This window comes from Monopterus albus, unplaced genomic scaffold (genome assembly GCF_001952655.1).
Source record: "Monopterus albus unplaced genomic scaffold, M_albus_1.0 scaffold82.1, whole genome shotgun sequence".
Lineage (NCBI taxonomy): Eukaryota > Metazoa > Chordata > Actinopteri > Synbranchiformes > Synbranchidae > Monopterus > Monopterus albus.
In genome coordinates this window covers 1722557-1737295 of record NW_018127962.1, presented here as the reverse complement: position 1 = coordinate 1737295, position 14739 = coordinate 1722557, and the positions used below count along the sequence as shown (strand labels likewise).

The window sequence follows — 14739 nt, the reverse complement described above, 5'->3', positions numbered from 1 at the left end:
CACACACACACACACACGCACACACCCCACACTACTGCACTCGACCACTGTGGAGGAAGTATGACGTGTGTGTCTTACACACAGACCCAGGCCCTGATCCAACAGAGAACATATCTTAAGGTTTAAAACTGAAGTATGTAATAGTGGTGAATACTGCTTCTGAAGAAACAATCATTTTGTCTCTGTTCAAAGGGGAAAGAGGGAACAGAGCAGAAATAACTAATTTTAAAGGGTCAGGGTGAAGGCACTGAGTTCAGAAAGGGAAAATTGTTTTTGTTGCCTTTTTCCTCAAATGATCACTTTGAAAAAGACAATGAATTAAAGGATATGAAAGGTCATTCATCAGGAACTGCTGGAAAAATATGATGGTAGTGATCTTGTATTAACCTGACCATAAAATTGTAGTGAAAACTTGAGTAAAAATAGAGCATAGTTGTAGCTTGTTGCCTTTTAACCTGTAATCTGGATTCTTTTTATCTTCAATTACCTTTGTCCTCTTATTCAGCTTTTCTTTTCACAGTGCCTGACCTATTTTCTGTATTATTTGTGCCTATTGTTTGTCTGGCCCCTTTCTCTGCCCTGCTTTGCCTTCCTCTTTTTGTCTCTCCGCCATCCCTTGTGCCACTACTTCCCTACATCCCTCCAACCTCTCAGACTCTTTGATCCATCCCGCTGTTCTCTCTCTCTTGCCTCTCTCTCTCTCTCTCTGGCAGGCCACCCACACTTCCTCCAAAATGCAAGAGGGTGAGAGCATGAGAGACAGAGAGACTGACAAAGAGAGGGGGAACGCAAGATCTATAAATATAGAAAGACCAAGTACAGTGAACTCGGCACTGCTTTATATAACGAAGCCAGAAAGTAGATTGTGTCAGATGTTTAAGAAAGCATTTTTATTTCTGAATCTTTTTTTAACAAGAGAAGGTTCTAAAAGGCTGCCAGTCTTTCAGCGTGTTCGCTAAGAAGCGCAAGTCCAAATACAAACACCCACGCACCAGTACTGTGCTTTCAAAAGGTATTATGAAGCGACCTGGATAGGACTATTACTGTAGGTCTACATGTTTCACTGGAGATGCTTGAGGTTACATGAACTAGTACTGAAGCTGCAGTATCCTATTTAAGAGATGCACATGGTGCAATAAGAAATAAAAGGCTCAGAACCAGATTTAATCACATATCTATAGGATTGCTGTCTATAATATGGTAAAATACAATTGTCAGCGAGGCATACATGTGTAACAGATGTTATAATTTAAAACAAACAAACAAATAAATAAATGTTTCAGTAAAAGAACATCATTTTTAAAAATCTGGAAATAACTTTTTTCCGCTTTGAGTTCTTCATATGTTTATTTCAAAATACATAATTTTCTATACCTTCTTCTTCATCTTCACATTTTTAAAGATGGCGTGCACCCTCCAGGTCTTGGCAAACATAGCACCAAAAGCTGTTGTGTATCCAACAATGAGAATCCATGTCCGAACCTAGCAGAACAACAGGAACACATGTAACTGTCTCATGTCTTAAACCTGGTGATCAAGGCTTAAAACAAACATCTGATCTGACAAATATTGGAATTTTTCTCAAGAAGTTCATTCAAAATAGCATCGTAAAGCATCCTAGAAATAAGAAGGTCTCAGACAAGTGTTTCATCTTAATGAAAACCAAAATGTAGCCCTCTTAGTGCTTAGCCCACAAGGACACTACTGATCTCTTTTAGATGCTTAATTTCAATATAGCCACAAAATCCTAATATAGTAGCTACAGGGTCTCAATTTGTGCATGCTTGTGTGCTTTTGTATATGGCTTTTGCTGGCTGCTGCGGGTTATACACATGTTGGTTTGTATGTGTTTATCTGTGTGTGAACCCGTTCTGTACCACAAATACAGTATACACATTTGGGCCTCTTCAAGTGTCACTCTACTACAGTATATATGGAAAGCAATAAAGATAGGCAGGGAAAAGAAGACAGAAAAAAACAAAAAACAAATGCACCATCTGTTCTCAAGGAGACAAGCATATATTGATTGGTGGTGAATGGATCAACCTCTGCCCTCATTTGTAGAACCTTATCTGAGGTGACAAGCTCGGTTTTGGCTCTGCAGTAGAGCCTCAAACAGCTGGTGGCAGCTTGAGATGTGCCCTGCCTAACATTACTTTAGAGTGTGTGTACGAGTCTCTGTGCTGGGAGGGTGGTATCTCAGAGGAAACCAGTTATAACTGTAATCAAAACTCTTTAATTAATCCAGCATCTATACAGTATAGTTGCAGAGTTATTCTACCTGGGGGAGACACTTAATGTGCTCCATGATAGCTAGAGATCTAGGGAGAGATTCAAACTATTTTCACTTGAAAAATTGGTCGCACAGTTTATGTGATTTGTGTTTCAGTAGGATTCTACATATATTAGCTCATTTTACGTGTATAAAGTAAGAAAAATCCAATATGACAATTACAGCCCAATTTGAATTTCATGGGTGTTTATATGCAAACTGTATACATTGACTAATGTGACCTAGGATGTGGATACCCAAACCAAGCCTGACAGGACCCATCAGTACCCAAGGGTTTGAGCCAGGTTCGGAAAGAAATTTAGAAAATTGTTCAGGTCCAGGTTGGGTTTGGACATGTAGGCCAACCTTTAGGCTAGACGGCTGGCACACTCAAATGTCTGCTTCATTTAAACACCATACAAACTCAACTGCATCGGGCTTGGGTACGGCTCAGACATTAGATACCATGAGCATGCCAGGTCGGGTTTGGAGACCACAATCTCAGACAAACGGGTTGGGTTTGGACAGAAATATGTGGCCTGATCCATGCTCTAATGTGATCCTTAATATCAGGACAAAATATATCATTCTTAAAACTAAAGGTAAAAAAAAAACAAACAAAAAACTTAAACAATATAAAATAATATGTGTATCAGATATTATCCATAAAATTTTGTAAATTAGATGATTGAAGTTAAGCAGGTAACTAAGTGATTTAATTCATGTTTTGGAGGATGTTTAAATGTGTGTGGTGTTCAGTCAGCAGTTGCACTGAAAATAGCTCAAACACCCCAAATAATTGCATTAGAAGTGAAACAAATAGCCAATTAATTGATTTAGCCAATTAACAGAAAGTGAATCTGCAACTATTATGATACTCAATTAATTGTTTAATTTAAATGCCATCCCTTCTCTAGTTCCAGCATCTCAACTGAGAGAATTTGCTATCATTCTTTAGCTTATGTGATAGTATTTTAAGTATTTTGGGAGTTTTGAACTGTTGGTTGAACAAAACATGCGATTTGAAGACATGACTTTAGGCTGTAATGGTGAGATTTAGAGTTTACAGATGAAAAAAATACTTTAAGAAAATCATCATCAGATTAATTTCTGACAAAAAGAACTGTTAGTTAGTTGTTCTTATTTTGTGTGTTAGCGAAAAGTAATGAGGGAACCTACGGTGCAGAGGGTCTCAAATTCTTTGTCAGAAACAAATCCTCCATCCAGACCAAACAGGAAGATAGAGGCATAGGAGAGCATGCCTCCTAGGATGATCAGGTTGTTCATGTAAGGACTGGACATCTTGATTAGTCTGGAGGAGAACAAGATTATTTTATTAATCATAGGTTAAAATAGACTGAAATACATCGATTAGTCCATAGAATATAGGTAAGTGAAATAATAATGCACCTGCAGACGGTTAATGCTTAACCGACCTGCTTCATCATTCTTTCACTTCATTTCTGTTCAGTGTCCCATGATGCCTCCCATCCTTCGTCTATTCCTTTCTTCCCCCTTAACGCTAAAAAACGCTTACCCCTATATACTGTATCTGTTTCACCCCCAGTAGGCAGCCTTCAGCCTAAACCCTCCTTCCATCCTCCTACTTTACTCTCTCAGCTGTGCTTCACCAGTGCTGGATACTGACCTGTGGTTGCGGTTCTTGATGTTAAAGAACAAGAAAGCCCCAGCCATGAACATGCCCAGTATAGTGATGGTGGATAGTATGCTGTAGAGAGGCACATTGATGTGGCGACGCTGCAGACGCACAAACGTACGATCCTTCGGAGGCTCCACGCCTGTGAAGAAGGGAAAGTGTGATGCAAAAAAATATTTGGGAAAAGACAAAAGCAAGTCTCAAATTCAATGCAACTATGACTGGTATTTTTATGGCATATTATGCAATCTGACAGTGGCTTTCTGGACTTTTATCACTTTATCTAGTGAGGTTTATATTCACTTTGACAGGTTAAAGACTGCCTGCATCAAATCTTTTTCTTTGCAACTACAAAATACTGACACTGTAGCAGACATCCAGTTATTTGAGACCCATTTCCTGGACTTCAGTTTCCTCTAGTTGAGTGCATGTATCTCTATGCACCACAGTCAAGTTCTTGTGGTAAAACCCTGCACTCTCTTATCCTTTGCTCAGTTTTTCTCCTGTCAGCATGCCAATCGATTGCAATGGCATCTTCTTACATATCTTCACTTACTGTGGTCAGGGAGGTGGAAACAAGCATTTCAGATGTTACTGTCCTAGAATGTATGTGGAGCAAGGCTGAGAATACAGATAAATATGTGCAGAAGGGGAGAATAGCGAGGGGGAATCGAACGGTTCATAAAGTATGTCAACACAGGCAAACACAGGAGGGGTGGAATATGGACTACTGAATAATTTAGCTGAGAGAGGACAATTTAGAGTAGTAAAAAATAAATAAATAAATAAATAAGAGAGTCTCTACAATGAGCGGTAGCAGCGTCTGAGTATAACTGAGCATCTATGTGACCTGGAGGGAGTTGAACAGTCTCGTTTTCATACCTTGAAACCTTATGGTGTTGTTGATGAGGTCCAGCACATCAGCAATTGCATTGTACTCTCCCACTTTAAGTTCGTGGCCCTCTGTAAAATAAATAAATCAGACACACACATACACACACACATATAAGAAAGTCACTTTCGGCTTTTCTCGTTAGGAGTCACCACAGCGAATTGTCACACTGACGACTCACATGTTGACATTTGGCATGCGTTTTACGCTGGATGCCCTTCCTGACGCAACCCTGATTTGAACCTGCACATGCTGGTGTGTCTCTCTCTGTTATCCATAACACTGAGCATCTATCAAGGCTTAATAGCAGACCTAAAGGTGCCTCTTGTAATTACCCACTAGCCTACCAGGGACTACACACACACACACACACACACACACACATATGAAGTCATTAAAACAAATACACATAGTTAAACTGTCCAAACGGGGCATCAAAGTGCAGCCTGCTTTCACATTTTCAAAGTGGTTACATTTATTGCACTTAACAGTTTTAAATAAGACTAATATGATACAGCCAAATATTTCCATTTTTCATGTTAAACAGAAAAAAATGTTGCTTATTAATACAATTAGCATGGATGATACAACAATGAGCATCTGTGTAATGGGGCCTGGGAACGAATCTAATCCAGGAGATGTTGAAATATTTCAGTCTGGATCAAAGTGTTGGACCAATCAACCAACAGACAGACATCGCCTAGAGTGGTGCTAAAATTACATTACCTGTATTGCTTGGGATGCATGTAGAGTATTTAGTTATTGATTTTACATCAGTCCCACCCCAATTACTATAAACACTATCTCTGTTACCCATAACACTGAGCATCTATCAAGGCTTAATAGCAGACCTAAAGGTGCCTCTTGTAATTCAGTACCCTCCCTTATCATCTGCACCCTCTTGTCCTCTCTCAAAAAAACCTAGATTCATTTAAATCACCACTAGATTTTAAACAACTCAACAGGTCCAAAGTCTCCTCCCAAAATTAGATTATTAATGCATATATAACTGAAACATCACTACAGAAACCAGCTCTCCTCCAAGATAGAAAATAATGTTATTAACATGGGTGGCTGTAACACAATTAGATGTAAGGGAGGTGGAGTTCTGATTTACAGTCTGTGAAATTCAATCAAAGCCTAAGAAATCTGAGCATAATCATTACATCTGATTCCTTATATGATTCATGTACTAGTTTTTACTAATGTTGTGTTGTCTGTGAAAATGTGTTTTATTGCTGTTATATATTATGAATGTGTTAATGACCATTAATCTTTCTTGTTCCCACTTAAAAAAGAGAGTGTGATCTCAGTGACACTACCTGAATAGTCAAATTTTAAGTGCAACTTTATGTTAGGGCCAACAGCCCAACTATTGCCCAGATGGTTGCCCCAGTTTCGAAGTTTTGTGTCTTGGCTCTTCTACACTTTTGCAAAATATTTCAGGCATCTGATTAAATTCAGCAATCAGGTGCTAAAATAATGAATCAGGGATACAAAGCAGCTTAGTGGTATTACAAAATGTAGCTCCAATAATCCCAATTTGGAGAAAACATAACAGATGCTATGTCGAGTGACCATGTAAATCTAATTCAAACAGCAATGTTTTAAGCTATATAGTGTGCCATGGTGATATAACCTTATCGAAAACGTTAAATCACAGGGAAAGCTTATAAAACTTTGTAATATCACAAAATATCAATAACAAAATTTTATGGCACAATTTTAAGTAAAATGATCTTTTAAAATTCTACACTGTTAGCTTTCAGATGCAGCTTAATATAACCAGGAATTTGCCAACCTGTCTCAATTATCAGTTAATTTCAAAGAAACCTAAAAGGCCAGTGAAGAGAAGACACCACAAAAACCAGCTAACAGCAAAGATGTCAAAAAGCTTAAATGTACAGTAGCAACAGCAGTCTTCCAGTCCACACTATGAGAAGAATCATCAACTGATGTAGACAGAAATAATAAAAAAACAACCCTACTTTGGTATTTATATTGTTATATAGATTGACTTGCATTTTCCAACAGTGAAGCAAATTTCAACTGCTGTACTCCCCAGCCTGCACACACCGGTCTCTCCAGAGTTCTGTTCAAACATAGCTACTTCAGAAGTTAGTGTCTTGTCTTTAGAAACACCAGTGAGTCCCTCAGGTGTAATAATGGAGGAAGCACGACCTTGTCAGACAAATCTAGTTCTTTACTCTCCCTCACTCATACTGATTACTCACATGGAGTGGACACCAAGGAGGACAGAAGCAGAGGATGTCAAGAGAGGACAGATGATTCTGTTTCTGTTTTTTAAAGCACTACAAACAACCTGCAATTTTGTTTGGTAGGAATGCACAAATATCCCCATGCTTGTACCTGTTATTACTCCAAGAGGTCTATTGAACTCCTTGACAGTATTGTCCTTGACGAAGAAAATGACAGATAACATAAGCTTTCACAGCTTCACAGGGCACCCCTTTCCTCTCCTCTCGGTGATTCACCTAATTTGATCTTCAATTCTGGCATCAAAGCATCAGCAATTGCTAAAATGTCAGATTATGTGTGAACATTTCAGTATAGTAAATTTAATCAGGATTTGTATTTCTCAAACCTCTTAACACCAAAGATCAGTGACTGTGCTTTTCTTGACCACGTCCTCTATCAGGATCTTAACAGCAGAAGGGATTGTATATCAACACTCCTCATGAGATGCTAAAATACTGCCCCGGCACTCTATCCCCACAGGGAATTATTGATGACTGCAGCAAGCTGGTAAAACTCAACCTGTTGTTCAGCTTGTGCAATGACATCTCATGCCTTTTTCTTGATAAGTCGCTTTAAACAAGTGTAAGTACAATATTTGGTCAACTTTTAACTTAAATAAGATTCCTGACATACTATGTAGAAGAAAAGAACTACAGTAAAGGCTCATCTTCTCAATCAGCTCCTTAGGGTCCTACCTGAATACCTGATTTTCCCATTTTTTGGTTGTTAAGTGCACAGGTCTTAGCTGAACAAACAAAATATCATAAAGATGAATTCACCAACTGAATTAACAATATTTGAATCACAATTTGAGGATATTTGGCTGTTCCTTCCAAATTTTTAATATGACAGTTGCTTATTTGCTCTAAGTCGTGAAAATTTTTGAAAACTTTAAGTCTGAAGTGTTTACACCAGTGTTTGCTTGCTAACAATCTCCTTCCTCAGGTTCATGTTAGCTCCTCTTTGATCTGCAATGTCAGATCTTTGAAATTCTAATATGGAAAAACATTTGGAGCTTCATTTAAAATTTTTGGAAATACACTTTAATAATATTCTTGTGAGTTATTTAAGTTGAAAGGACTTTGAGGAGACTATCGTCTGGAGGTAAACTGACAGCAGTGAGCTGTTGCTGAATCAGATTCTTGCAGAAGATGATAGAAAAGCAGGAAATCAGTTTTTACTGGAGGGGATGTTGTAGATCTCTAAAGATCTAAAACACTGTAACTTGTTAGCTACACGCTTTATAGTGCTGATAAGAAACATATCAAATCTTTACTGAGATATATATTATTGAACCTATTTCTCCTTACAAAATGGCAAAGGTTATGTTTCCATATCTACCATTTCTGACAGTGTGTCAAAAATACCTAGTCAGGGGAACTTTGACTGAGATCAAGACTTCTGTTTGCAAGCAATCTCTTATCTCCAAGACAGACAGTGGCAGTAGGAGTCATCAAGACTCGTTACTAAGAAAGCCTGACAGGGTAAAATGGAGGATCACAGACTGAGGACAGATGATAGGGTCATGTTGAGGATCACTGCCTTTTGAAATATTTAAGCTGGGGTTGTCCCTCTACCCAAGCTCAGGTTCTTGGTGTCAAAAGGGTGACAAATTCATAATCCTATGTGAGGAAGAAGTCTGCAGGTTTACTGTACCTGCACTTCAGTAATCCAGTTACAATTAGCTTTTTCAAGTAAGCTGAAGGTAGATTTCTCATGGAGAATGCTACTTTCTCTGCCATGTACATGAGTCACTGGGTCTCTGATCAGCTTTTTGTAGGTGCAAATTTATAATAAAAAACAAAAAAACCCAACTAATTTCAACGTTGACTTGTGCAAATATTACTGAAGAAAAACAAGAAGCTGTCACAAGCAAACAGAATTACAATTTACAATTAGCATTAACATGGCAAGTAGCAGCCGTGTCAACAGCGCAAGCAAACAACAACCATAAGCCAACATTTCTGGCATGATGAGGATACATTATTAATGCTGAAATGTGATGAAAGAGCTCAACATTCTTAAGTATCCTTGTGGTCAAAAGCACCCAAATGGTCATGCAGTATTTTTAAGAAGTTGTCTGAACAGATGACTGAGGACAGATTCAAAAGAACTGTAGGGCAGACGTGGTGTGGGTGGAAGATGCTGAAACAGTCCTAGCACAAAGTTTATACACACAATGGGACTAGTGACATTGGCCCAAGTTGGTGTCCATTTTTAAGGATAGCCCAGATATCCAGCAATGTCCCTCCAGCCCTTCCAGTAAGTAACATGGGGTTGATACATTTCAGCATATTTCAGCAAAATGATATCCTAGTAGCTTCATGTTTGAGTTGGTAATAAAGTGATTTCAATAAAGGCTATTGTTTTGTTTGTTTTTTAAAGAGCTTTAAGTCAGTAATAGACTGAGGACATGAGGAGTTCAACTCAACTCAGTTCAACTCGGCAATTCCCAGACCAGCCCCAGTGGTTAGCTGGCCAAAATAGAGCCCTGCCATCAACAAGAAAAAAGGCTAATAACCATAATAGAGTCTCTAGCTCAGACCTGTGAGAGGGTGATAGCAGTTATGATGGAAGCTCTATGATGGATGGGGCATCAGCAGCATCACTATTGATACTACTGTTAGAAATTAACCCAATTCTTTTGTTGGAAGCATGAGAAGTGAAGACAGGAGAGGACTGTTTAAAATCAACAGAAAGTTTACTGAAAATCTGATCACAGGTAGGTCTTACAGCGCTGGGATCAGAGGGATAGAGCTCCCGCAGGAGTTCCATCCTACTGATCAATGGGTGGCCTGAGTTGCAGGCCCCCTGTGTGTGTGATGCTAATAAGTATGTTAAACTGGCCAGGTGATCATCTCAGGTTGTAGCCCCCGGCCTCTGCAGGACATCCCAAGACAAAGCAAAGCTTGGGATATGCTAAGTGGGTCAAGGTGTGAGTGTAAAACAGGCCTCTGCTAAAATGTAAATAGGCTGTCTGGTCACAAAGAGATGCAGACATCCTGTCTCTACACAGAAGTTACAGCATTCAAAGTAAGCAGATTCTACTTCATTACAATTGTAAGATATATAAGCAAAGGAAATAAATGTATTAAAATAACCAAAGCTCAGTAGTTCTGGACCATCATCAATACAGCTGTAATATGTATAGACAAGGACAATAAAGTTATGACAAGTAACTAAAGGGAACTACAGGTATGAAAAGTAACTAAGGGGAACTAAAGGTATGAGAGGTAACAAAAGCTTATAAAGTAACTAGATCATCTAAGTATCAAATCTTACACTACTCGCATCACAACAACTCATTGTAAGAAAACAGAAGCTCTCCCATGTTACAAATATCTAGGTGTTTGGATTGATGAACGACTCTCCATTGAAAGTCATGTTGAGCAACTTAAAAAAGAAACTCAGATTAAAACTGGGGTTTCACTTCAGACAAGTTATGTTTTCCTGGACTATACTGACCTACTATACATGAATGCTCCAGCTGAAATACAGGTATTTCCCCCATTGCGGGATTAATTATGGGAGTAATATTCTTGTCCCTGATTTCTTGGTCTCTCTCGAATACTATATCTTGTCTTGTTCTAAGGTATTTTTGATTTGTTTTCGGGGATTAATTGTCGGAGGATCATTCTTGTTTTGATTGTCTCTCAAATGCTATATTCTGTCTGGTTTTAGGTACTTTGGAATTTGTTTCTCAAGAAATGTTTGTTCTTTGTTCTTATGGTGTTTTGTTGCTACTCTCTATTGCTCCTGGAACACAGGAATTTCCCCATTGTGTCCTACCTTACCTTACCTATCAGTCCCTGGTGTATGGACTGAGATGGGCAAGAAAGTGTTCATTTACTCTGCTCCAAAAGCATGGCATATTTTTCAAAAGGAAATCAAACTAATAGCCTTGGTCTCATTGGCTAAGTTTAAAGGAACTATTAATTCACCTTTTCTTCCTAGTGCTGTTTTAGCTCATATTTTATCTTATTACTTTATCTTGTTTTATTGTCTAATTTGGTGAACTGTTGTAATATTGCTGAAAATTGTGTTGCATCTGTGTATGCTACTTTGTGAACTTGTGTGCCTCCTTCTTACCAGGGTTCCCTTGAGAAAAAGGTTTTAAATCTCAGTGGGACTTACCCTAGCAAAATAAAGGTTAAATAAATTCTTACTATCATTCTTCCATCATACTGCACTGCCACCAACAGTCAAACACCAAGCAAACCATCCAAGCTGCATCAGAAGAATCTGCATCATTCTCAGAGGAGGGAGGACAACCACACTATAAATAGTCATGTACAGTACAACATTCCTTGTACTTGCTTTGGAAGCCATGTGAGAGCAACAATACACAAAAATGTTCAAATTTGCCTGGTCTATTTTATTTTTTGACTGGCTTATAATTATGAAACTACCAGCTCATAAACATGTCCATCTTTAGCTCTGTCCCAGTTCCATAATACATGCATCAAAAGAGCACTAAATTTTGTGTCCTGCTGATATACATTAGTGTCCCACAATGCAAAGCACAAGGGAAAAGAGGAGCTACTACCAACTGCAAAACTCTAAAATAAATTGTGGACTGTGGTGCTTGAGGGATGCCCCAAAAACAAAAAATAAAGATTAAGTCTTCAGAAAACCAGTTATCTTAATAGTGTTATTCCATTTACAGTTTGATTAATGTAGGAGAAACACATTTTCTGTTATTTCCTCTTGGTGCAGAACATTGATTCTGTGTCTGTTAGCTGCAAATCTAATGTTATTATAGATGGAATAAAGTATGGAATTGGGACACAGCATCTGTCTCACTCACCACTACCCAGATTGCTAGTTTCTAGTTTTGTAAATTATCTTCTCTTCTTCTTTTCACTATAAAATGACACATCCACCCAACAATACAAATTTACACTTGCTTTCATACTACAAACTTAAAGGCCGTGTTAATTTTATCTTAGTGAAACATAAAACAACAGTTTTGTTACTATATATCCCATGTGATCTTCTTTTTGTCAAAGCCACTGAGCCTGGGTTGTAAGACTGCAGCCACCAACAGAGAGACACACACCAGCATGTGGATGAGCACTCACAGGCTGCCCTCTCCCTCAAGCTCTCAGACAGAAAACACACGCTCACACACACATTCTGATGTTCCCAGCTGGAGGGGTCGAGCCCCTCTGCAGTGGGGAAGATAAGATGGTTAGGTAGAGTTGACTGAGCAGCACCATGCAGTGTGCTACATAGAGTCAAGGAAGCCTAGGAGCTGGGAATCCCCAGCACTGAGATGCAATCTTGGGTTATTCTGTCCCTCAGCAGGCACTGCTGGCTCGAAAGCAACCTCAGAATAATACTATGAGAACAGATACAGTAGTAGTGAGGTATGTTTTCATGTGCAAACCCCGTCTATACACTGAAAGGGCCTGCCAGGAAGAATGTGATGAACTGCCTAAAATCCAGGTGCGCACAGTTTGTCAAGACCTACACAAAAACACTCAAAACTGTAAATAATTTAGGTTTTGATTTGTAATAAATCAGCAAAAATTCTAGAAACATATTTTGACTTTGTCATTATGAACTATTGAATGTAGATGATGTGCAAATGGAAACTTTATCCATTTATTCCATTTAAAATTACAAAGTGTGCAAAAGCTGAAGAATCGGAATACTTTCTGAAACCTCTGTACAGTACATCCTATGACAACAAGGGAGATCGAACACAGTAAAACTACATGGACCTTGTAATTTACTGTAGAGTTCTGGATTTACTTAACCTGGCTGCACCCATACAGACACAGAACATGCAGGCCCGTACAGAAAGGCTTCTGAAGATACTCTTCACTAAGAAAAAACAGACAAAAAGTTGAAATGATTCTAGCAGTCATGAATCTCCAGAAAAACAACTAATAAGAGAGATCTGTCAACAATGTTCCTGACTTTGAAAGTGGGATATAAGACTGCTGTGTTTATGTATAAAGCCAGGAACAATTTATTACCTGGTGGAATTCAAAAACTATTTAATGAAAGGGAAGGGGGATACAATTTAAGGGGTCAGTTAAATTATAAAATTCATGCTATACGTACAACCAAAAAAAGATTTTGTATTTCCATAAGTGGGGTAAAACTATGGAATAATTTAAGTGTGGACATAAAAAATAGTAATAGAATTGACGAGTTTAAACATAAATATAAAGGTATGTGTCAATCAAGATATATGCAAGAACAGGCTTAATGATTAATTAGATGGAACATTGTGGGTGTGGTGTATGAATGTTAATACTCTGTAATAATTCTTTAGTATATTACTTGTGTGGTGTAGAAGATAATTATTTATGTAGAGATATTGCTTAGGACTTAAATGTTATAAGATGATGTCATGGGGCAGGGCTAGATAAGTCTGACTTCTTCCTACTCCGTTCAAGCATGTACTAGGTATAAGTAAATTGATATTGGATTATTATTGTTGGATATGTGTGAAATTACATGTGTTGACATATCAACTGTTTTACATGCTTGAATGAATAAATCAAATCAAATCAAATCAAAGTGTGAATTCTTTTGGCCTCTATTTCCTCTGAACACGACTCTGCTGAAAGCTCTTCCCAAGCCCTGTTGGTCAAGATCCATTATAAGTGCCAGTATATCAGCCGTGGCAGCCTTCTAACTTGAGAAAAAATTGTAAGTGGCTTTTCAAATGCTGTGGTAATCCTGCAAAATTTCTGCAACAATTCTAGGTTTTATTCAACCAAGAGGCAAGTAGATTCAACAAACTATGCCCTTTTTTTTTTTTTTTTTTGCACTGGAATCAGGTCAAGAACAAGTGTGGATGACTGGAGATGATGTGACAGGCTGAGTGAGGTCAGCACAAAAGATGCCCTCAAATGAGCATTTAAGACCTGAAGAGAAAATCATGACATGCTAATGTGAGTAGCAGGGTAGTAGTAGTGTCACACATACCTTGAAACTGGTTGAACTTTATTGTGCCCATCCTCTCTCCATTCCGAAACATGACTTGGCCCTGAAAATAAGAAAGAACAAAAATATAAAACATATCTTTAATTTAACGAATGAAACACTCATGCTATACTGTTCATATTTTAAGTTACAAAAACATTCTCTGCTGAAGTAACAGCAATATATAAATCATTAAAATTGGAAGCCTAGTTAAGCTAAATTTATGCACAGTGCTTTGCCATATTGGCAGGCAAAGGATAGTCTCTCCTTCTGCATAGTTCATCTCATTTGATTAGAAGTGGCTAAAACTGATCTGTTCATAGAGATAAACTAAATTATCTTTCAGCCAATTCATTTGCTGTTCTAACATAGTTTGTTAGAACAACATCAGGTCAGAGAGGCTGCCTGGTTTACAGTGTTTGCCCACTTAGAACTGGCACTAATCTGGGATCAGACAGCATTTAAAAAGCAATTCTTTAAATGAAACACACTTTTAGCAACAAAGATGAGCAGTGGTCAGTAAATATTCCTGAGATTTTATTCTTCATTTTAATTTTAAATATTAATTACTCTCCAAAAAGGTGTGTTTAACAGTCAACCTCCCTCATATGATTTTTTTTTTTAAGTGTTTGATTTAAACTCCACAGGCCCCGGGGAAGACCCAGGACACGCTGGAGGGACTATGTCTCTCGGCTGGCCTGGGGACGCCTCGGCATT

At 38.2% G+C, this 14739-nt stretch overlaps 1 protein-coding gene across 1 annotated transcript in view; it reads right to left on the bottom strand.

The window, feature by feature from the left end:
* gabbr2 (gamma-aminobutyric acid (GABA) B receptor, 2) overlaps positions 1-14739 on the bottom strand; it is a 181887-nt gene that overhangs the window by 65998 nt on the left and 101150 nt on the right. Inside the window, exons 9-13 of the mRNA XM_020606858.1 lie at positions 14026-14086; positions 4812-4892; positions 3921-4071; positions 3452-3584; positions 1375-1482 (exon numbers count right to left, since the gene is read on the bottom strand). Coding sequence (XP_020462514.1) covers positions 1375-1482; positions 3452-3584; positions 3921-4071; positions 4812-4892; positions 14026-14086 — 534 coding nt within the window. The remainder of the gene's footprint in view (positions 1-1374; positions 1483-3451; positions 3585-3920; positions 4072-4811; positions 4893-14025; positions 14087-14739) is intronic.